Source organism: Crocodylus siamensis, chromosome 3, assembly GCF_052110815.1.
Source record: "Crocodylus siamensis isolate JL-2025a chromosome 3, ASM5211081v1, whole genome shotgun sequence".
In the NCBI taxonomy this organism is placed as follows: Eukaryota; Metazoa; Chordata; order Crocodylia; family Crocodylidae; genus Crocodylus; species Crocodylus siamensis.
The window spans coordinates 145,616,955-145,642,051 of record NC_143397.1 but is presented as its reverse complement, the minus strand read 5'-3'; the positions used below and the strand labels follow the sequence as shown (position 1 = coordinate 145,642,051).

At 43.7% G+C, this 25,097-nt stretch overlaps 1 protein-coding gene across 1 annotated transcript in view; it reads right to left on the bottom strand.

The window, feature by feature from the left end:
- Positions 1-25,097, bottom strand: part of CDKAL1 (CDKAL1 threonylcarbamoyladenosine tRNA methylthiotransferase) — a 673,650-nt gene that overhangs the window by 357,173 nt on the left and 291,380 nt on the right. The window contains exon 9 of the mRNA XM_090039422.1: positions 9,895-9,998. Coding sequence (XP_089895548.1) covers positions 9,895-9,998 — 104 coding nt within the window. The remainder of the gene's footprint in view (positions 1-9,894; positions 9,999-25,097) is intronic.

The following is a 25,097-nucleotide window of genomic DNA, read 5'->3' as shown; positions in this document are numbered from 1 at the left end:
AACCTGGATGGATGTAGTATTAAATGCAACTGATTTAGATTAAATCAGTTTACTGAACTTCTGTCCCAGATCCCCTCCAGATTCAACTTAACTCACAGTCCCCCCAGCATTGCAGGGTGCTTTGCACGTCCCTTGAAAACTCCCAGTCCCAGAGTGGGTGGGCTAGCCTTGGCCCAAACTGTCTGCTCCAGCCCAGTAGGGAGGTATACTTTAGTGCCCCCTGGCTTCTGGCCCGGGACACTACAGGCATGTGGCTGCATTTCTAGAATCAAAAGTGAGCATCTGTTCACTTGCTTATTAGTGCAATCTATGCAGTTTTAATTAATCTGCAAAGACTTACGTGGTGTGATGGAGCAGCTTTAGTGCTCTGTCACTTTAAGGGCGGGAGCAGGCAGTAACCAGGTGGCTGATTGTGGCAGCCATTTACAAACATAGTCCAGAAAGGCAGCAGTCTGGGTGAGTAGCCAAGGAGGCAACATCAGACTGAGTTGCTCCCAGAACACCTGGAGGTAAGGACAGGAGCTATGGGGTAGGCTTGGAGCCTCCTAGTCCTGGGCAAGACTTAAGACTGCACACTGCCAGGATAGGAAGACCTGGTGGGACTGCCGGTGGTGTGGCAGCCCCCATGTAAATACCAGAACTGAGAACCTCTCTGATGTAAGGCGGGTCAGGGTGCTTAACCTTAGCCTCACCATTTGGTGGGTTGAGAGTTTGTAGTGGCAGTTCGGCCAGGTAAGCTTCTTGAAGTGCTTGAGCCTGTAGGGGTAGATAACCCTGGTGAGTTGGGCCAGGCATGTTTTAGGAAGCACCTGAGACTGTAAGGAGGGGAACCCCAAGCCCTGTGAAGGAAAGGGCAGAGTTGTAGGACCAGCTAAGCTTATGAAAAAGTGGCTGAGTCCAAGGGTGCATTTGGCCCCAGGCCCCAAAGGGAGGGGCAGAGTCTTGGCCCACAAAGGGGCATAGAGGCCTGGTAAGGGGCCAGGGCAGAGTTAGTCCAGAGTTAGGTGAATCAGACAGTCGCCACTCAGGTGAGTCCAGGAATGGTGGGTGTTTCTCAAGGGACTGATCCTGCAGGCATAGAAAGGGACCATCCCAGTACACATAAAGGGGGGCAAAAAAGCAAAGAAACCCTCTTGGTTGAGCAGGGAAATCCAGGAGAGCCTGGCAGGGAAAAGAGAGGCCTACAGGCTGTGGAGGCAAGGGGCAGCCACCAAAGAGGAGTATACCTGCTTGGCTCGAGCTTGCAGGGAAGCAACGAGGAGAGCCAAAGCAGAAATGGATCTTGAGCTCGCAGCAAAAGTTAAGGATAACAGAAAGTCATTCTTTAAATACATAGGAAGCAAAAAGGAAGTTCAGGGAAACATAGGGCCTCTTCAAGATGGACTAGGGCAACCGGTAACAGACAGGATAGCCAAAGCGAAGCTCCTAAATGATTTCTTTCCATCTGTGTTCCTGGCCATGAATACGAGTATGCATCCCAATGGGACTTTAGGTAAGCGCAAGATAGATACCAACCCACCAACTGCTAGTGCTGACCTAGTAAAGGAGCACCTGGAGGGGTTGGATGTATTTAAGTCAACAGGCCCTAATGATCTTCAACCCAGGGTACTTAGGGAATTAGCTGGAGTCATAGCGGATCCACTGGCGCAACTGTTTGAGCACTCATGGTGCTCAGGACAGGTCCCAGAGGATTGGAAAAGGGCCAATGTGCGCTCTATTTTCAAGAAGAGGAGGAAGAAGGAACCAGGTAACTATTGGCTGGTTAGCCTCACCTCTATCCTTGGCAAGACCTTTGAGAAAATTGTTAAGAATCACATTTGTGGGGGACCAATGGGTAAAATAATGCTAACAGGGCAACCAGCATGTGTTCATAGCAGACAGATTCTGTGTAACCTGGTTTCTTTTTATGATGGGTGACAAAATGTTTAGCTGAAGGAATAAATGTAGATGTTATTTACTTACATTTTAAAAGGCCTCTGACAGTGTCACACCCAATTCTGATAAACAAACAGTTGCAGTGTAGATTATTACACAGTCCAGTGGGTAGAAAATTGGCTTATGGGATGCACCCAGAGAATGGTGGTGGGCAGGTCAGTTTCTACTTGGAGAAATGTGGGCAGCAGAGTCCCGCAAGGCTCTGTCAATACCTTCATTAGTAACTTGGATGAGGGAATAGAAAGCACTCGGTCCAAGTTTGCACATGAGACCAAACTATGGGGGGGAGGTAAACAAACTAGAGGGCAGGGAGCAAATCCAGGTGGATTTTGACAGGCTGGGGAAATGGGCAGAACACAATAGAATGCAGTTTAACAAAGCTAAGTGCCATGTGTTGCACCTAAGGAGGAAGAATCATCAACACCCCGATAGCCTGGGAGGTACCATTCTAAGTAGCACAACTGCAGAAAGGGATTGCGGAGTCGTAGTCAACTCCAAAATGAACACGAGTTACTAGTGTGATGAGATAATAAGTAAAGCTAATTTGCATGCTTTCTTGCATAAGTAGGTGCATCACAAACAGGTCTAGGGAGGTGACACTTCCTCTCTATACAACATTGGTCAGACCACAGCTGGAGTACTGCATCCAGTTTTGGGAGCTGCACTTCAGGAGGGATGTAGATAACCTGGAAAGGGTTCAGAGGAGGGCCACTCATCTGGTTAAAGGCATACAGAAAAAACCCTCTGAAGACCGATCAAGGGACCTGAATCTCTTCAGCCTCTGCATGAGAAGGCTGTGAGGTGATCTTGTGGCCATCTACAAACTCATCAGTGGGTGACAGCAGGAAATAGGGGATATGATGTTTAACAGGGTGCCCATCGGGGTAACTAGAAACAATGGCCACCAACTGAGAGCAAATTTAGATTGAACATCAGGAAAAAATTCTTTACAGTGAGGGCTGCCAAAATACGGAACATGCTTCCAAGGGGGTGGTGTTGTCACCTTCCTTGGGGGCATTTAATAGAACATTGGACAAACACCTGGCTCAGGTCATCTGAACCCAGCACTCTTTCCTGCCCAGGGCAGGGGGTCAGATTCAGTGATCTAATAGGTCCCTTTTGACCCTAAAATCTATGAGGGCCTGGTGAGTGGCCCAATAAACTGGGCTAGGGCTGCTTAAGTAGTGAGAGTGAATGAATCAGGCAGCTGCCACTCAGATCTCAGATGAGGGCTGTGGGAAAGGCTCAATAGACTGGGCAATGACTGCTTGAAGTGGGAGAGAACAAGCCTAATGACTTCCACGGAAGTAGGGCACTGGGTATGCAGCCTCCAGGGCTGAGTGAAGGAGGCCCTTGTGGGAGAGAAGCAGTATGCTAGAGATCTTACGAAGGTCTGGATTCAGCTCTCCTGTGAGCCAGAGCGGTCTACTATAACAGCATTAATATCTGCGAGGCATGAGACACGTAAGGGGTGGTTGGAATATGTAAACATGGCCCATTACAACTGGGACACTTGAAGGGCAGCCTCCCACCTATTTAGCATCCTAATTATTTAACAACAAGGTGCGGCAGGAAAGCAAGAAGGGTGGTTTGCTTAGAGACAGGAGTGGGCCGGAGCCATCATCGGGCCCAGAAGTCTCCCTTGTCACACTTGGTTCAGCCTCAGGGTTTTTGACTGGTTATTTAGCCCAAGAGAACTCATAGATTCATAGATATAGGGTCAGAAGGGACCTAAGTAGATCATTAAATCCAATCCCCTGCCCTGGGCAGGAATAGATACTGGGCTTTTATGCCTCCTGGTAGGTTTCAGCTTGTATGACCCGAGCTAGGTAATTATCAAGCCTCCTCTTAAAGACCCCCAAGGTAGAAGCCAGCACCACTTCCCTTGGAAGTTGGTTCCAGATCCCAGCCGCCCTGACTGTGAAGTATTACTTCCTGATGTCCAGCCTGAACCTACTCCCAAACAACTTATAGCTGTTATTCCTTGTTACTCCAGGAGGTGCTCGGACGAGCAGGTTCTCTACCGGGGGTCCAGCAGGAAATGGGAAATTTATAGACGGCCACCAGGTCCCCTCTCTGCCTTCTCATGAGAAGGCTGAACAGGTTCAGGTCCTGTAGCCTCTCCTCATAGGGTGTGCCCTGCTGTCCCCAAATCATGCAAGTGGCCCTTCTCTGGACCCTCTTGATGCTGGCCACGTCCCACCTAAAGTGCGGCACCCAGAACTGGACGCAGTACTGCAACTGTGGCCTGACCAGTGTCGCATAGAGGGGGAGGATCCCCTCCTTGGCCCTGCTCATGATGCATCTGTGGATACATGAAAATGTACGGTTAGCTTTACTGACCACATCCTCACATTGGCAGCCCATGTTCATTTTGGAATCGATCATGACTCCAAGATCCCTTTCTGTCACTATGCATACGAGAAGGAAGTTCCCCGGCTTATAGGTATGCCGCTGATTCTTACTGCCCGAGTGCAGTACCCTGCACTTGTCAGTATTGAATCCCACCCTATTTTCATTCGTCCACCCCTGTCCCTCCTTTCTAGCACTTCACCTCAAATCTTGGTGTTGTCAGCAAATTTGAACAGGGTGCTTTTCACCCCCTCATCCAAGTCGCTAATAAACAAATTGAACAGTACCCAAGGCCCAAGGACTGAGCCCTGGGGAACTCCACTGCCCACATCCCTCCAGGCTGAATATGACCCATCCACCACCACTCTCTGGGTGTGACCACTCAGCCAATTTGCGATCCATCTGACTGTGTAGGTATCAATGCCACATTAAAACTAGTTACCTAGTTTTTTAATGAGAATGGGGTGGGAGACAATGTCAAAGGCTTTCTTGAAGTCCAGAAAGACCACATCTACCGTGACACCCACATCCAGTGATTTTGTGACCTGTTCGTGGAAGGAAATCAGGTTGGTCTGACAGGACCTACCCTAATGTACCCATGCTGGTTGCCCCTGAGCATCATCCCCCTGCTGGTCCTTCACAGATGTGCTCCTGGATAATTTTCTCAAAGAGCTTCCCTAGGATCTAGAAAGACTAACGGACCTATAGCTGCCCAGGTCCTCTCTCCACCCTTTTTTGAAAATGGGGACCACACTGGCCTTCTTCCAGTCTTCTGACACCTGGCCAGAGCACTACAAATGCTCATAAAGCTATGCCAGGGGGCCTGTGATGACCCCTGCCAATTCCCTCTGCACACTGGGGTGGAGAGTGTCTGGAGCTGCTGATTTGAACACATCCAGCCCCTCCAGAAGCTCCCTCAGTCCTCCCTGACTCTAGGCCTGGCAGAGTCTCTCCTGAGTCCATCCTGAATCCCGGTGGGGGCGATGTCCCTGTACCTGCACAAAAAAAATGGAGGCAAAGAATTTGTTTAAAAGGTCTGCCTTTTCCTTCGGTGAAACCACCGGATTGCCCAGCGTACCCCGCAGGGGCCTCACATTACCCAGTGCCTTCTTCATACTCCCTATGTATTTAAAAAAGGATTTCTTGTTGTCCCTGATCCTTGATGCAAGCCCTAGTTCCATATCTGCTTTATCTTTCCTAACAGCCACCCTACAGACCCGAGCGATGGAGGTATACTCCTCCTGGGTAATAGCCCCTCCCTTCCACTGGCTGTAAACCTCCTTTTTGTCTTTCAGGTGTTCCTGAATGCCTTTTGCAAGCCTGGGGGGGGTGGAGAGGGGGTGGCTTTTGAGCACTCTGGGCAGGGCTGCTGTGAAGGACTTCACAAAATCCTTAAAAAAAAAAGTTTCAAACACCAAACTAAAAACAAATTTTTCTTCAAGAAATAAGAATATTTTAGGGAGCCAATGTTTAGAGGAATAATTGCTTCAGTACCCCCATGGTTTATTCCTACTCCATTTGTAATCCAAATGTGCGATAGTTGATATTCAAAATACTTCTCTGTAATGGCCAGCATTAGGCAGAGAGAGCAATATTACATAATCTGGCTTCTCATATTTGTGTAGTCGCATTGCATATCAAAATCAACCACATCAAGCTGACATAAAAATCCAGATTCATAATTAATAATCTTAACCAATGACATGATGATGTAAAATTATCTTCATTACTTACATGCTCTCTCCTTTGATTTCTTATATGTACTTATTGAACCTTGCTTCAAATTAGTTCATAAAATTTCAACAGAGATAACTGAATGGTACTGTGATATGAATAATAATAAATACAGCTAAATTGGATACATTTTACATTTTATTTAATGCAAACTGAAAGAAAGGATAAAAAAGTACAGTCTTAAAACATCAAATGTAGGTTCATATTATTAAATATTGATGAAAGGCAAGCTAAGCGACAGTTGTTCTTGAATTGTATTAAAGACCAGGTTCAAAGCAGATTATCCTGAATGGAAATTTCATATTTCCTTGTTACTTAAACCAATTACCTCCAAAAACTCACTTCTCTAACTGGAGTTAACTACTGTAACTAGAGAAAAACTACATTCGTCCAGCAAAGAATATGTTTTTAACAGTATTTGCATACAAGTTGGTACCTGAGATTGTAAAACAATAGATGCATGCATATATACAACAGGGACATAAATATCTTGGTTGGTGCAATAGTCAGCACTGGACACTGCATAATTTACTACACTAGCTAATGGTACAGCATTAAAAACAGCAGTTAAACATTAGTTGCTACAATATTCTATGAAGGTATATGCATAGATGGGAGGGAAGGAGGGGGGAAACGCACAGAAATAAATGAAATCTTATAGTTACATTTAACAAGAGAGTTCATAGAGAACTGGATGAAAGAGACTGTTTAGCTCACAAGAGCACTATATTTAATACATATAGAAGAGGATTTCCTTCTTAACAACATTTAACCTGAAAGAAAAATGTCAAGCTCAGGCCTCAACTGAAAAAAGCATTCCTGGTTCTGTATAAGTGTGTTTAAGGCTAGGTACAGAAATTACAAAAACTGGTATAAATGATCAGAAACTGGTCACAACCTGTAAGAGAACAGAAGTTTACATGGGCAACTGGTGCCACCTTAGTCGAGGGGGTGGGAGGCATGTGCCCCCCCAGTGACCAGTCAGCAGCCAGTCTCGCCAACCGGGGGTGGGGCTGAGTGGTGAGCACATCTGGTCAGGGGTGCACCGGTGCTCTCAGGGGTTGCACGTGCACCCCTGTGCACTCCCTATACATCACCACTGAAAGTTTACCACACATAGATTGGTTTAAAAATGGTGGAAGGGCCTTTTCCCCCCACTGCTACTGCTGCTGCCCCTGCCTGGCTGGGTTGGCTGACTGGATGGGCCAGACTGCACAACCCAACCCCCTGCAAGATGCTACCTTGGAGGGGGGTGGGATGGGGAAGGGGGAAAAGCAGAGGCCACCAGCCAGGCAGGGGCAACTTCACTCTGTACTGGGCCAGTCAATGGAGGAAGGGAGAAAGCCCCTGCTATATGCCCCCCCCCGGCAGCTGTGGTTGGGTCTGGGGGGGGGTGGTCAGGAGGCACCTCTGCTGTCTCCTCTTCCCCCCACCCCAGCCCCTCTCATCTGGCAGGCAGTGGGGCTAGAGAATGAAACTGTGCTGAGCTAGTCTGCAGGAGAGAGGAAAAAACCTGTCACATACCCCCCCCCAGCATTTCTGTCTGGGTCAGAAGGGGCCAGGTGGGGGGCCTCTACTTTCTTCTCTCCTTCTGCCCTCCTGGCCACCACTGGCAGCTGAGGGAGGAGGGGCTGGGGAGAGATTCTGTGTTCTCCCCTCCCCCCCTCAGAACTAACAGCAGGGGGTTGGGGGAGTGCACCCAGCAGCCAATCAGACATGGTCTGCTGATCAGATGCCTTCAGCAGTGTTCAACATACTGGGAAGCATGTAGGAGTGCCCCCAGCCTGCTGGCCTGAGCCAATGCAGGCATCCCAGTCCCCGTTCATCCCCATCCCCTGATGGGAGAATGTATGTTCTGTTCATTCCTGATCTATTCTTCTCATCTTAGAGAAACCCGGAATGGTTTGATTAATTCTGCCTCTAGCTTTCTAAATGTCTATACTTAGCTTAAGTGTTGTGGTCTAGTAATTCCTAAAGCATCCATTTATGATTTATAGCCAGACCCTAGAAACTTATGTCCATGTTTCAATTTTTATTTCACAGAAGTAAGAACTTTTATATTCTGGTCCAATTAAACACCAAGATATTCATAACTAAGTATGAATTATGTATTAAGCATAATCCATATTTTTTGTGCTTATATATTGCAGGTGTCTGAAAAACCTTTTGATATCGCAAGCTATATTTGATGCTATATCTAGGTGCAAAAGTATGATTGGCACATGTAAAGAGAAGCCCTTCAATCTGAATTACCTCGGTTTATTCTACAATAGTTAAACTACTTTAACATAGTAAGTAAATTTATCTCTGGAACAACAACAATGAATTTAGTCAGGTTACACCAAAAATTATATTGGTACAATATTTGTATATCAGCTACCATGTAGGAAGGGGAAAGTGAAGTATGTACTCCAAGACAAACTCTAAGCATTAGTATTTTTACACAGACTGTAACACTTCCCAAACAAGCATATGAGTTTTGGAAAGACAGAGACCCTAAAAAATGGTGGCATATAAGAGATTCTAATTAAATGCTCAGAAATCCAACAATATATGAAATGACACTATTACATTTTTTCCACTGAGGTTAAAACATACAAATCATTCACTCTCTCCTACAAAAGAAACACTAGGTCTTAATTACTTTAGAATAAATCCTTAAACTCTGTCACTGATGGACACATCTTAGAGGAACTAAAAAGAACCAATTTGGCAGAAAAGCACTGCATTTTAAAACTACAAAATTTTAAAGACTGTAATGAAGCTTTAACAATTTTTTTTTTCTTTTGGCATACAGGAACCGGATTTTTATGTAAAATAATTGAATCGCTGTGTCAAAATACACAAAGGGAAGGATTAACAATCCATAAAACCTGTTTTAGTACGTTAACAATTGTTACTCTCCACGAAAAGGGTCTGAAAGCAAAAATGTTTCTCCTCTACTTCTTTTTAAAATAAAAGCAAAAAATATTCTGAAGTAAAGGTCCCCATCATTAATAAATCCTGAGATGGGAGTTATTATGGATACAATTTATACCCACTAAATAGCTGTACTTCTTTTGGAAGCTAATATTGCCACAGAACAGGTGCATAACACACTAACACTAGAACAGAATTAGAGGGCCCCTCTATAAGTGCAGGTAAAGGGCGCAATAGAACCTAATGCACAATCCACACAATCATGAATTAGATTCCATTGTGCCTTATTGCCAGAGCCAAGGAGCCTGATTCTGAGAACTCCCAGCATTGGGGATGTGTGAAACCCTCATTGCTGGAAAATGGCAGCTGCTGTGATCTCTTAGCCTGGGGGTCGGGTGTGAAACCTCCAGGGCTGGGAGATCACAGCTGCTGTACCCCTGATAGCATTATAACTCTTTGCATGCCCTGCCAGCCCCGTGGCAGCCATGATCTCCCAACCCTGGGGGCTGCATGCACTGCTGAGGCTGGGAGATCACAGATGCAACCCACAGGTGCTGGGACCCAGCTGGTCTCCCAGCCTCAGGTGGATGATGGGACTCCCAGTTGCTTAGGAGACTCTGCTACACATGCAAATTAAAGCTCAACAGAACCAGCTATAAAGTACATATAGATTTTTGAGGTCTAACTTTATAGCTGGTTGGATTTTTTTATGGCATGACAGCAACTTTGCACATGTAGCTGGTCTCAAGGTAACTGCACAATTAACCAATTAATTGCATGATACTTGTAATGTGTAGAGGGGGTCAAAGAGGCACCAGCACATGCACTTTTGACATACTCAGAATACAAATAATTCAATAGCTTACTGCCATCCATGTCCATCATCTATATGGAAATTCCTTATGAGAGTAGAACACTTCAAAAGTGACTTGGGTACAGCAGAAAGTCCCTTACCTTGAAAAGACTGTTTGGCTCTGTCCACTAGCTCTTCAACTGGATAACTTGCTAGGTCTCCTCGGGCATGCTTCGTTTTACAATATGTACATGAATTTAGACATCTGTAGAGAAGTTGAAAATATATTCATTTTGTGCAAAAAGTCTCAATAAACAATTTTATCAGGACCCTTCCCCCAACAAAATGCAACTTTCATATTTAGCCTTTGAATCACAACTCCTAAAGCCTCAGAATGCTGAAAGTTGCAATGCAAAGATAGATAGCTGCAATGGGGGTAGAAGATTCTGGACATGCCCTGTTCACTTCCCCCTCCTTCCCACCATGCACTCTGGGGCACTCAGAGACAGGATACTGGGCTAGATGGACTTACTGTCTGAACCAATACAGAGCATTTCTCATGTTGCTACATACTAGCCCAGTGGGGGCCAGGGCTGTACCTAAGGGGGACAAACTGGGGCAACTGCCCTGGGCCCTGTGCTTTGGGCGGTCCTGTGGACCCAGGCAGAGTGCTGCCGCTGGCTTTACATCAGGCTGCTCAGCACCCCCCGTATCCACCGCCAGTTTCCTCATGTCCAGGAGCGGGGCCCCACACAGGCTGATTTGCCCCGGGCCCTGCACCCTGTTCAGGTCACCTCTGGTGGAGGCCAATCTTTTTGTCAGGCATCCCACAAAATTATCCCTGCACCCTCCCTCAGTGTCATTCGGATCCTCTTCTCCTACCTGATCTGCTGCTCTGCTTTCTGCTTCCTGTTGCCTAATTAGTTCCTAAGTAAGCAATGCTATTAGGACGAAACTAATGGATGCATCTACACATGTAGACATGCACAGTAGCTGATGTTACTGCACATTAAAGCATCACATAAAAATTGCTCTATTAAGCAAATGCACAGTAAAATAGGCTATTGTGCATTAAGCATCACTTAAAAACCATGTGCATTAGTTACTGCGCATTAAGGCAGCCTAACATGCATTTGTTTATTATGTCACATTGGAGGCACTAAATTTAATGCACATTAGGCAAAACGCCGTAATGCAGGTGTAGATACGCCCATTAACTCTGCCGCAGCTTAGTACTTGTAAACACAAGTACTATCCTACAGTGGATTTTTTTTTTTTTTTTTACTTCGCAGCAATGCCCATGTAGACACTGATGGGGCTGGCTGTGGCAAAAAGAGTGCTTCAGTGAGGAGGCTGCCTGCCAGCTAGCCCTGCACTGGAGCACTCTCATGCCTCAGCTAGCCCCTCTGCAGCACTTCGAGCCAGGCTGGAGCAGCTCTGCACTAGCAAGCTGAGCCTCAGGGCCCCTAACAGCATGTGTCACAGTCTTGGGTACAGGTTCAAATACAGCATCTGGGAGCAATAAACTCAGGCATGGGATGCAACAGAGTTTATTGTTGCTCATTAATAGCACATGTAGATGTACCCCCTGGTAATAATGAGAGAACATTTAGAAGAACAATCTTAACATGAATATATTCACAGTTCTGAGTTTAAAAAAAAAAGAAAAATGTGTGAATCCTAGGACTAAGCCACAAATTTTCAGGCTTCTAGTTTTGAAACTAAAAACGAGTTCCATAAACTCAACTGCAAATCTGTCATCTCTTAAAATATTCTCAGATACTCATCTGAGCCCTAACAAAATTTCAGTAAGAATTTACTATGACAGATTCTTACCATAAAACTTAAATTCATTTTCTACACTTTAGAAATCCTGAAAAACCACATTTGGGTTTCTTTTCCCTCTCCTGTGTCTCAACAACATTATATGCATCAAATACGGGGGACAGAACCATTAACTGGGAAGAGAGTTTGGCACAAGGGATCGAGGACTTAAGAAAACCTCCCATAACTAACTGGAACAACTTGAATTATTTTAATTCATCTGACAGCATATTAAAGCTAGATTAGTTCCTTGCAGAAAGGATGGAAGGATCATAAAATGCTCCCTGTTAAGCTTTTCTTGGATTAGTCGTTGGTTCTTGGCAGTGCCATGCACACAGTAAGCAGAATACAAACAGCAGCTTTTTTAAAGCTGACTTTTGCCCTATGTCCTTTTTGTACATTTGAGTATCAAGATTTTAGAAAACAAAAACAAATCTTGTTCTTGGTTATAAAAAGATTTTAAGTCATGTTTGTTATCACAAGCACAAAGCTATAGTTTCATCATAATGAAACATTTGGATGCCAGGAAAAAAAAAAGCTTTAACTACAAGAGCCTAAATATAAACAGCATGTTGCACAATCAAGTAATGACATGTAGTAAGGCCCACAACACTTTTGAAACATACCAATAAAGACATCAAACTACAATGTGCCCAGGTGGTAAATACAATCCTGTGTTGCCATTCAATAGACTGCCTTGCAGCCCCATGACTGGGCAACTGTTGCTTGGAAAATCCATCAAAGCTTTTTCATTACAAAAGTTCCCACAATACAATGGTACCCCTTGCCTGCACAGCAACAGTTAGGAGGAAAACTGAAGTCTACTGATAGCTCTAACGGGCATCCAAGCACGGAATGGGTTTCCTGACTTGGCCACCTACTCCATTCTTATGAACTTTTTATGCTGAAACAGTCTCTAGCAGCTTAAGCGTACTGCTCTAGCAGCTAGTGATCTTACTTTTTTCTTACCTGTTCTAATCACTTCCTCTTTCACTATTGCAACTGCCAAGGAAAGAGACATCCAGAAACTCTTTATTTCTACTGCTCAACTGCTAACCTCAAGGTATGTATTGTTTCAACTAGGTATAGCATTATTCCTGCTTATCAGAACCTGAAGAAAAAGACTAGGAAGATGTACTCTTTAAGACTATATCTTCAAAACCAAAAGAATATTAGTGTTATAAAGCTACATTAAAATAACAAGCTACAAGCCATTATAAACAAAAAAAAGAAAGTTTGGTTTTGTATTTTTTAATAAAACATATTTTGTGTGTTTAAAATTTTTATTTTATGTCAGCTAATGCAAGATCCAACAGGTAAGCTATGAATTAAAAGCCAGATATCAAACCTGTTGCAAAAGGAGACAGATGGTTTGAGACACGAGGAATATCTCATCTTGTGGGTTTTGTCTGTTATTGTATACCAGTATGAGCCTTTCTGGATGGGGTGGAATATAAGCCTAAATAAATCATCAGCAAGCCATGGCTGGCTCAGGACAGTGCAGAAGAATGGACAGAAAAAGAAAGGTGAGGCTAAGGAGACAGGTTGGCATGTACCAGAGTACCTCAAGACAAGCATATTTATTTAAACATTCTTTTTGTCAAAATAGTACATAATTTACTTAAGTCCTCAGTTAAAAATATTACCATCTACTAAGGCAAATGACAAATGCAAATGACAAAGCACTTCTCTTTCTCAACTTATTCTTGAAGAAAAAGGATAATTTAAAAGTTGGAAAACAAACAGGTACATTTTAGGGATGTAAAAGATTTAGCAATTGTTTAACCAGTAAGTGCAGTGATAACCAGTTAGCTTACCAGTTATCCTTTAGGCTGGGAGAGTGGGCAGGAGATTGGGCTCATAGCAGAGCCTCTCACGCAGCGTGGGGTGGTGGAAATTGTCTCACCCCACCTGGCAGCAGCTGGTGAATGCAGGGCTTATTTTATTTTCTATCTGAGTGGGGCAGCCATTGACGTGACTGGGAGAGCAGGTGGGGGATGCTCAGGGGATCTGTGGAAGTAGGCAGGGGATGGGGCCTCGCAGAGGTCCCCCCATGGTTCCCTCTCCCCTCCTCCAGCCAACCCCCCCGTCCCCTACTTATCAGCCTGGAGTCAGGGTCCAGCTCCCTGTGATGGTGAGTAGGGACTGCCTGAATCTCCAAAGCTCTCCAAAGCTTTTCTGAATTGATACAGAGAGCCTTGAATCAATTCAGACCTTTTTATTAGTCTTCCAATTTGATTCAGATTAAGAGATTTGGCTGCTGAATCAGGCCAAATCTCCTCCGAATCAAACTGAATCAGCACCTGAAGCTTCGCCCAGCCCTAAAGGAAACAGCAGGAAACTTGTGGATTTCCCCTTACAGGCTGACAGCTTTACAGCCTGCAAAGGGACTGCTTGGGGCTAGGGAGAGCAGGGGGGAGGGTGACTGGAGGCAGGGAGCACCACGTGCATCTGTGCACACACGTACACATGGTCAGCATACAGCAAAGCGTGTGGCAGTAGCCCCAGCAGCTGGATACAGGTAAGTGGGGGTTTGAGGACCAGGGCTTGGGGACTGTCTGGGGGTGGAAGGGTGTGCATGCAACAAAGCAGTGGGACCCACATTTTAGTGAGTGAAGGGGGCAGGAGGAGCTCTGGTTTTCCATGATAAAAAACCCCAAAAGCAAACACCAAAATATATAAGTATTTAGAATTTATTTTATTATAATGATCGAGACACTGGTAGGCTTCCAAATTGCTTTAAAAAATTGTGAATATATCAGTAAAACATTGTGTTCAACTGACATGTATGTTTGCATGTGTGTATACACACACTGATAATTGGAGGAAGTTAAACAAAATTTTTAAACAATCTTTATATATCTAATACATGTGTATGTCTGATTATGTAGATAGGATAGAACAAATAAAAGGCTTTTAAGTAGACAATGAACAATAAATTAGACCAAGCTATTAACTTACCTCAAATAAGTACCATATTGACTCACAGCAATTATAAGACGATTTCCCAATAATTAGATTTCTATATATGGAAAAAATATAAATTCCTTATCATTTTCCAGATATAGAACCTAATTATTGGAAGTCTACCTTGAATTGATCCCCCTCCCACTGCTACAGCAGGCAAAATACATCTGTGGAATCAAGTAACCCTTTGCTCTCTACTTCCTCCCACAACTTTTTCCCCAGGCAACCCCTTTCCCCCTCCCTTTACTGTCAGACCCTGCTCCCCTTAAGCACATGGAAGTAAGGAGCAAATTTTAAATTAAACCTTGAAATTGAACACAGCTGTAGCAATCTGCATAGTACCCATAGACTTTATTCATCCACTATTGATACATGTTACTTTTTTTTTTTTTTTTTTTAAACTGCTGCAAGTTTTAACACAAGGAGTCCCTTAACATACTTTGGCAACCTAGTGCAAACTTTGAAAAAATATATATCTATATCTTCCTTTGAAAAATATACAGATATATATTTCATTTCAAGGGCAAAATCCAGATTCAATTGGGTAAAGTCCAATACTCAAATTCCAAAATTCGACTAAGTAGAGCTATTGTCAAGTCTACATACCTCTACCATTATCTTGGAAGGAAGAATCTTCCTTCCCAGATCCATTGGTCTGGGGCTTCAGATGCTCCCCAAATCCTATGTACAAGCCTCAGGACCATAGATTTTGTTTGCTCTCCACACCCTGAATATCTTACTCAGATGGGCTACATTAACCTATGCTTGTGGTAGGTTCCCATCAGCATGTTTGCCAACATGGGCCATGTGTTTTATAACCATTTCATTGTATGTGATGAGGGGGTTCCTCCCCCCATGCCAACCGGGGAAAAAAACCTTATACTGTATTTACTTAATTCCAAGATACCTTTTTGTCCATATGTGAATAGGTAATTGACAGAAGTCAAGGACTGACAATAGCAGACAGGGAGAGCTTGCTATTTCACTACAAGACTACAAGACACTTTTTTGTCAATCTGCCTAGCAAAAAGACTTAGGACATACCCACCTCCAATCATCAGAAAGAACCTAAGACATTGTCAGAGACTAAAGAGAAGTGAAGTGTTGAAAGTGAATGGCAAATTAAAGAACAACAAATTACTACAACCAGATGTTACAAAACCAAGAGTTCCATGAGGGAACAAAGTGGCTGAACTCGCAGCAAAAAAAAAAAAAAGTAAGCACTTCCTAAACACGGCTACTACATCAGAGGATAAGAGTATGGCAAGTCCTTAAAACAGTTCTAAAGTGGGCCATACAGACTAGCATGCTTTACTTTGGCAACTATATTTGAAGCTATCCTATGGAAAAAAAAGTCTCTCTCTTTAGGAGATCATCATTATGCAAACACTCTGAAAAGAAGGCATAGATAACTGGGTTTTTTTCCTATACAGAAAAGGGGTCCCAAAATGAAAACTACCTTAGCAAGAGAAGAAATTAACTCTACTGATGGTCACCCATGTACATACAGGCCTTTATGCATGGTAAGCAATATATCACTTGGTCAGGCGTGCACTAAAAAAAAGGGCAAACGTTGAAACCTCAATATGACAAATGAAAAAAAGAAATTGACGAAGGTTAATTGAAGTGACCTTATACAGCTTCTAGTTTAGGTATTTACATAAAATAATAAGAAAAAGAATAAGGTGACACAAAAATCAAGGTTTGCCCAAATTGTGGACTTCATTAACGGAAGCATTGTGCACAGGACACAAAAAGGTAACAACAGTACTGCTCTATTCAGTGCTTATTAACCCTTACTTGAGAGTACTGGATCCAGTTTTGGGCACTGTATTTTAAGAATGTCCCAGAGAGGGTCCGGAGGCTATAATCAAACATGATAAAAGGCATGCCTCTCCAGTTCACCTCAAGTTTTAGGGAAAATTTTAGTGAACAGCCCCTTATTTTAAGGAAGATTTTTTAATGGAACTTAAAATGAAGTTAGGAAGCAAAATGGAAGCATGTTGCAGTCTTACATATCAGCTAGCTACACAGCTGGTAGACAGCTAAAAAAACAAAAAAAAAAACAAACCAAACTTTATTTAAAAATACACTGGTTACCTTAAAAAAAAAAAAAAAAAAAAAGGGGGAGATTCAGTGGCTTGTCTTCCAATGTCCCAGTCATTTGGATTTCTAATTTCTAATTCATGTGATCAGTATTTATGCTGAACACATTATGCTGAACAATACTTTTAGACATGCCAAGTTTCCCATAAAATACAGGAACTACCAAGTAAGTATACAGACAGACGTGAATTATTTAAAAAGAATACGATTATTGTTTTAAAGAAGGAAGCTTTGCCAATTTCATCAACTTCTGTGAAAACAAAAAGCTTTTTTTATTTTTTTACAGTTGAACTTTGAGGCTTAAATCTTTTTTAAAAGTGCCAAACGCTGAATAGGAGGAGACATTACTTTTAATAAATCGATGGTGCTGTCTGTGGTGGAAGGGGTACACATACACCACTGCTGATCTTTTTGTAGGCTCTCTGCCAACCTGTGACTCATCTATAGTAATAAAAGATGAATTCTCGCTTTCATTTTACAGAGTCTTTGTGCGATTTTGCAGCTTCTATACAATAATATTTATTTGCCCTATACTAAATCGTGATATTTATAACCAAGATACTTGTTTATTAGATTCATCTAATTTATTAGACTTATCCCAACCTATCCAAAAAGGCTAAGAGTAGCTTTCAATAAAGAGACAAAACCTACAGATAGGATTCCCTTAACAGCATCCCTAAACCTGTGTCCCCCAACTCCCTTCCTCTTCCAGCCTCCCAGCATCACCCACCCAGACTAACACTTCCAAGCAAACCCTCTGGCCAATCCCAACCATGCTTTCCCACAGAGGCATACCTGGCCAGGACTGTGTCCTCCCTCTGTCCTCTTCCTCTATGTTCTTTACAGAGCTCTGGCTCCTCTGGTACAAAAGCAGCAGCAGAAGTTCCTGCTGCTGCTGCTGAGGTGAGATGTCACCTCTTTTTTCTGCCACAGAGACATGTTAAGTGGGCAGAAAAATGTCATTTTTCATCCACAAAGCAATGAGATGACATCTACCCTCAGCAGCAGTGATTTCCAACTGCTACCACTCATGAAAGCTACATTTCTCAGAACACCTTTCACTCACTGACCCATACTCCTGCACTGCCATTGCTTGCTGCAGGGATCAAGCGAGAAAGTACAGATGGAGAGAAAGTAAGGATGGCAGGGTCAGATCCCGCCCACTACTTTCTGGTGACCACCTCAACTTGGGTATTGCCCAGGGCTAGTCCACTGGTAGCCCTTATATGCTACTGCTTCCCAACTGCCCCCTACATCCAGATCTCCATTTTGATCTTGGGAGGCAACAGAAACAAAATCAATAAAAGTAAAGACACAATGTAAATATTAATACAAAATGTTTCAAAATGTCAGAAAGCAAACAGCAGCACCCAGCTACTCCATTATGGATAAGTGAACAATAATCCCAAAGCAAACTGGAGGGGCGAGGAGTGCACTAATCCAGATAACTACTACATTTTTTAAACTGTTGGCAAAGAATCTGTTTTCAGATCATAAAAGTTCAGATATATGAATTTGTCTCTTCTTTCTGCACTCTGCACAGATATGCTCATATGACCCATTATTTGTATAGTTTAGTTCTGACAGTTGATCTGAGTGTGAAAAGCTGAGTATGAAAAGGCCTAACTTCAACAGGTAGACCTCTACAAATACAGAATTTGGGATAAGTATCCAAAAATTCAAACTATAACCTACATATTTTAACTTGTAAGCTGGGTCAAACCCTTATAACAATAACTTTCAGGAAAAAAACAAACAAACCTCCCTCTTCCCACATGACCCAGCTGACACCTCATTTTTCCTGCATAACCACTTTGCCCTCACAGCCTGATAACTAGAGAAAATGCAAAGCCTGGTGTTCTGCTACAGGGCTTGGTTCTACCAATTCTGTAGGGGGCTTTCAAGACAGTTTGTCCCTTATTTTGGCATGACAAATTAAACCATTCCTAATACAAAACAAAGATATTCTGCAATATTCATATACTTCAGTTTATATTCTCTTTTGGTAAACAAAGACAGCAAAACAATGGAAGATACAACCTTATTTGTTTTAAACTTTTATGTACTGCAGAAACTATGTCATCATTTAAAATGGTGTTTAGAAGTTTCTCTCTCTCCACTTCTACTGCCAAAAAATGAACCTAAATCTGCTCCATCTACAGCAAACCAAAATAGATGACATTTCCAGAATGTAATTGCATAAATGCTTTAACAGATTTGGGAATTATCAATTACTGAAGATGTTAATTTAAAGAAGCCAAAAGCATAACAGACAATCTACACTTTTTTCCCCAGTAAACTACCCCAAATTCCAAGTTTCCAGGATTATGCGCACATACAGACCACAATCAATACAGTAGGAAAAAAAGAAAGCCAGAAACTTTGAGAGGCTGAGCACTGTATCTCATTAGCTGGTACCAACCAGCAACATGACATGGGAATTCTTGCTTTTTGCTCAAATAAGCTCAATATGCGACTCTCTCTCACTCATAAAAACCAAAAAGTATTGGGACAATTAGATCCAATGGACAGGCCTGAAAAACAAATATGCTGAAGACACAGAAAATGGTTCTACTTTGTGTTTCTGAATAAAAATTTTAGGACTGTTTGTTGAAGCCAACTGTAAGAACTGCTTTGCATACATGCAAAGCATTAGCAGAAAATGTATTATGCACTTTCAAGTATTTTTTTACCTTCATGTAAGAGCATAAAAAAACCTATCCTTACACCGCTGAACTTATGAAATAATATGGCACATAGTTTTGTGCAGAATTTTCAAGCTGGAAGATCTGACTGCAGAGCTTTCTTCCACACAAACTTGGGTATAGCTTTCCATAGTTTCATAGTTTCATAGTAGCTAGAGTCGGAAGGGACCTAGGTAGATCATCTAGTCCGACCCCCTGCCTTGGCAGGAAAGAGCACCGGGGTCAGATGACCCCGGCAAGGTGCTCATCTAACTTCCTTTTAAAAATCCCCAGGCTAGGAGCCTGCACCACTTCCCCTGGAAGCCGGTTCCAGGCCCTAGCCGCCCTGACTGTGAAGTAGCGCCTCCTAATATCTAATCTAAACTTACCCTCCGCCAGTTTGTGACCGTTATTCCTGGTCACTCCTGGCAGCGCACGGGGGAACAGGGACTCCCCCAATACCTGCTGATCCCCCCTGACCAGTTTGTAGCAGGCCACAAGGTCCCCCCTTAACCTTCTCTTGTGGAGGCTAAACAGGTTCAGGTCCCGTAGCCTCTCCTCATAAGGCCTGCCCTGCTGACCCCTGATCATACGAGTGGCCCTCCTCTGGACTCTTTCCATATCATCCACGTCCCTCTTGAAGTGTGGCGCCCAGAACTGGACGCAGTACTCCAGCTGCGGCCTGACCAGTGCCGCATAGAGGGGGAGGATCACCTCCCTGGACCTGCTCGAGATGCATCTGTGGATGCATGACAGGGTACGGTTGGCCTTCTTGACTGCCTCCCCACACTGCCGGCCCATGTTCATCGTGGAGTCAGTGACGACTCCAAGATCCTTTTCCGTCTCCGTGCTGGCAAGAGGGGAGTTCCCCAACCTGTAAGTGTGGTGCCGGTTCTTCCTCCCCATGTGCAACACCTTGCACTTATCAGTGTTAAACCCCATCCTATTCTCATCCGCCCACCGTTGCAACCTGTCAAGGTCAGCTTGTAGCCTATTGCACCCTTCTAGTGCACCCACATCCCCCCACATCTTAGTGTCATCAGCAAACTTGAACAGGGTGCTTTCTACCCCCTCATCCAAGTCACTGATGAAGATGTTGAACAGTGCGGGCCCGAGGACCGAGCCCTGCGGAACCCCACTGCCCACAGCCTTCCAGGTCGAGAAGAACCCATCCACTACCACCCTCTGGGTGCGGCCCTCCAACCAGTTGGCGACCCATTTGACCGTGTGGGCATCGACACCACAGTCTCCCAGCTTTTTGATGAGGACAGGGTGAGAGACAGTGTCAAAAGCCTTCCGGAAGTCCAAAAAGACTACATCCACAGCAACCCCTGCGTCTAATGATTTGGTGACCTGATCGTAAAAGGCCACCAGGTTGGTCTGACAAGACCTGCCACTGATGAACCCATGTTGGTTGCCCCTGAGCATGCATTCCCCCGCAAGGCCCTCCTGGATGTGTGCCAGGATAATTTTTTCAAAGAGCTTACCCGGGATTGAGGTCAGACTAACTGGCCTGTAATTTCCCGGGTCCTCTTTTTTTCCCTTTTTGAAGATAGGGACCACATTGGCCCCCTTCCAGTCCTCCGGCACCTCGCCAGAGCACCATGAGTGCTCATAGAGCCGCGCCAGGGGTCCCGCAATGACCTCGGCCAGTTCCTGTAGAACCCTAGGGTGAAGATCGTCCGGACCAGCGGACTTGAACACGTCCAGCCTCTCCAGAAGTACCCTAACTAACTCCTCGCTAACCCCTGGCCCAGGCATGTCTCTCTCGGGGCCTGAGGGGGGCCCAGCAGGGAGGTGGCTGAACTGGTCCCTACTTAGGAAGACAGAGGCAAAGAAATCGTTAAATATGTTAGCTTTGTCATTTGGCGTGATGACTAAGTTGCCCATCGTGTCCTGCAGGGGCCCCACATTACCCGGGACCCTCTTTTTACCCCCTATGTATTTGAAGAAGGACTTCTTATTGTCCTTAATCCGGGAAGCTAGTCCTATCTCCAACTCTGCCTTGGCCCTCCTGACTGCCCCCCTACATCCTCGGGCGACTGTAACATAGTCCTTCTTGGTGATGACCCCATCTCTCCATTGGGTATATGCCTCCCTTTTAGCAAGGAGACATTCCCGGATGCTCTTAGTGAGCCATGGGGGTTTATGTGCCCTCCTGCTCCCTTTGACCCTTGTTGGGATTACCTCCCTTTGGGCATGGAGGATCGTCTCCTTAAGGAGCAACCACTCACCTTCGACATCTGATTCCCTTCCCCTCTGGGTCCTCAGCGCTTCCCCAACGATCCTCCTTAGCTTGTTGAAGTCAGCCCTCCTAAAGTCTAGGGCTGTTGCCTTGCTGCAGCCCTTTGCCACCTTACGCTGGATGGTGAATTCCAGCAAGCGATGATCACTGTCTCCCAGGTGGCCCATCACCCGCAGCCCCCTCACCAGGTCATCACCCGTGGCCAGCACCAGGTCCAACAAGGCGTCTCCCCTGGTGGGACTGTGCACCTCCTGGGTTAGATGGAGGTCCTGCACTCTGGCTAAGAACCGACGTGAGCGATCAGACTTGGCTGACTGCTCCTCCCAGCAGATGTCTGGGAAGTTCAGGTCCCCCATGATGACCACATCCTTAGCCCTCACTGCCTCTGTAAGCTGCCAAGTCCCAAGTTTTTGACTGCCCTGACAGTCATCACAGAATCATAGGGCTAGAAGGGATCATCAGAGGTCATCTAGTCCATATGCAGGACCAGTCTGGGCCACAGGCTGCATCTTTGACACTCCAAGATAAACCTATTAGCAAAACAACATGGTGAATCCTGACATAATCACAAGATATGATAACCTAACCCACCACAGATAAAGCAATGGGGCAAGGGCAGCCAATGCCCTGCAGCTGTGAGGGATTTTAAAATATGCTTGAGCAAGAAAATTCTCACAAAACTATGTGCCATATTATTTCATAAGTGCAGTGGTGTAAGGATAGGTTTTTTTATGCTCTTACATGAAGGTAAAAAAAACTTGAAAGTACATAATACATGGGAGGTAAGTTTCCTTCCAGACCCCAAATATGGCAATCATACCCCTGTACAGGTAGTATTAAAGGAACCTTGGGTGTTGTGTTGAGCTGTTTGGGATGCTCTGTAGACAAATAAATACTGTATCATAATTGGGTTTGGCAGTGGCAAAGCTGTTTGCAACAATGCAGTTCAAATCTTCATAATATGGGCAGCTAACAGGGGCATTAGCAGAGATCCAGTTTTTGGTCACATGTCTTCCAGAGATTCTTTGGCTCTTTGATGCTAGCTATTCTGTGGTGACACTATTTTTGGACATGTCACATTTCTCTGATTAGTATTTAATTATTAAAAAGGTATGACTGTTTAAAGGTATTTAAGTTTTAGACCCAATTCAGAATTCTCAGAGTTCGACGCAGCTTCCTAATTCCTTGTTCCTCCTAAGCAGAAACTTCACACAGTCCAGCCACCCAGACTACACAGTCCTTAGGTTCTGCTCTCTTTATTAAATGTTCTGATATTGCTCCTACTGATGGGAAGTAAGCTGAAAGACAATACAGACAGACAACTTACAGTTATCTTCATTTGCCCCACCAAAACAAAATCTGCTACTTCTGGTTAGAGAAGTAAGAATACTGAAATTATGCAAAACTGTACTGCTGGTAAGAGTTAGAGTTAAATGAACAGACTCTTTCTACGGTACAAGTCTGGGTAAACACAAAGACTTTTCACAGTTGCCAGTACCTATTAAAATCTACTGATTCCCATCATATTTCATTTGGACCTTACCTCTCCAGCAACAAAAGCACACATTTGAACCCAGTACACTGCTACTTTCTGGCAGAGACTATTTACTTACACCAAGCAGAACATTTCCAGCAAGAAAAATGGAAGACAACCCACCATCCCCAAGAAGAGAGCTTAGCCTGGCAGTTAAAGCATGAACTTTGCCTGTGGGAAGGTGACAAGCTCAAGTTAAGGGCTGTTAGTTGTTTGAGGGAAGCACTTTAAGGAGGAACAGTAAATCAGTCACAGCTCCTCATTATAAAGCTAAATGCTTGCTGGAATTAATATTTGTTATTTTATTACCACATTTGTCTTACCAACTTAGCTTTGCTAAACAAGTATTAAACCAAAGTTTCACAGTTGCTTTTATAATTCCTCTATACAAGAAAAAAAATATTCAAGAGAAGCAGGAAACTATATACTGTGCGTCTTTCTATAGGAGCAAATCTATATTTAAGTAATATAATAGACAAGAATCCTGTCTGGCCTTTGCAAGTGGCAAGAGAAACAGAAGGACAAAAAAGTCTGTTAAGCTTTTATAAAAGCAATATACTTCATCCACCATTGATCACCACAAGATTAGCAGCTACTGAACCAGCCATATAGAAAACAGTTGAAAGTAGACCACTGCCTGTGATAAGAGCTATTGTTTTCACTCCCTGGGACAGAAACTTTTAGAGTGGTGAAATCTCACAGGAAACATTAGGCTGCAGTTAATTCTATAACGTATAACAGGTACCACACACTGATTCCTGGGATAAAAGATATTGTTTTAGCACTGGTCAAAACATCCTGGGGAAAAAAAAAGTTACATTTCAGCAATGCTGAATCTAAAAAGCTTAATTTAGGCGCTTTGAGATAGCTATCAGATGAATTTCCAAAAAAGCATTAGTAAAATGTCTGTGGGAAAGTGGGACTGAATTGTCTGGGTAAAATAATGCTGACAATAAATTGCAGAATAAAACCAGAAATGCAACATTTATTATTTGGAAAGAAGCCTTCCTCAATGACTTTATCTATAGCTGGTTCTTTGCCAAAAGTTTCCTAGCATTGCTATTATTGTTTCTACTGTACTAGAGGAAGGAATGGGGGAAATGGGGGAAGGAATGTACCAAAGGAAGGAATGGGGGCTTCACAGAGCACTCTGATTAACACCATGATGTCCAACTCCACTCAGAAAAGATCTAGATTATACTGTGATAAAACACTGCTGGGTTACCTGATCCTAACCTTCCCATTAGTGGAGGTAATATGATATTTTGCTAGGGAAAAAAACAGTGTCAGCAGGGCTTTCATTGTGTACCTCTGTTGTTGGGATGAAATGAAATTGAGCTTTCTCCTCTAAAATAATTAGCAGCAAAAATTAAAATATATCTATTATTCTATACTAACAGCCAATCCTCAGTAAATTTATCAATTTTGTCTACTTATATGCTGCTGTACTGATACATATGCATACTTAAGTGTATAGTGATGCACATAAATGAAGACCAAATGTATTTAATACCTGAAAAACACCAATAAAATTGGGCAATCTTACATATTTTTTCTTGCAATTTTGGAAAATCAGAGTTCAAATCAAAGATCTTCCGTCCATATTTAGTTATCCCCAAGTAAGATTTTCAAAATCACTTCTACCCCCACTGGGTACTAATGTACCCAAATCACTAATGCCACTGACAGACATGGGACGAGGAGTGGGGACACAACAAACCAGTGCGTTACTTTCAGCTCAGTGCACTCCCGGACAGAGTACAGCACATGCCCAGAAGAGGAGCTACGCCAGTTTGCCCTGGCTTGCCCAACGTCTGTATAGATCAGAGCTTCAGTGGAGTTTTTTGGCACTTTTATCTAATAGCCAATTCAATCAGCTTTAGATAAAAGTGTCAAAAAGCTCAGGTGAAGCTCCCAATTTATATGGATGCTAGGCAAGCCAGATCAAACTTATACGACTCCTCTTCCAGTAAAGCACCCTTTTTTTTTCCCACATGTCTGTCA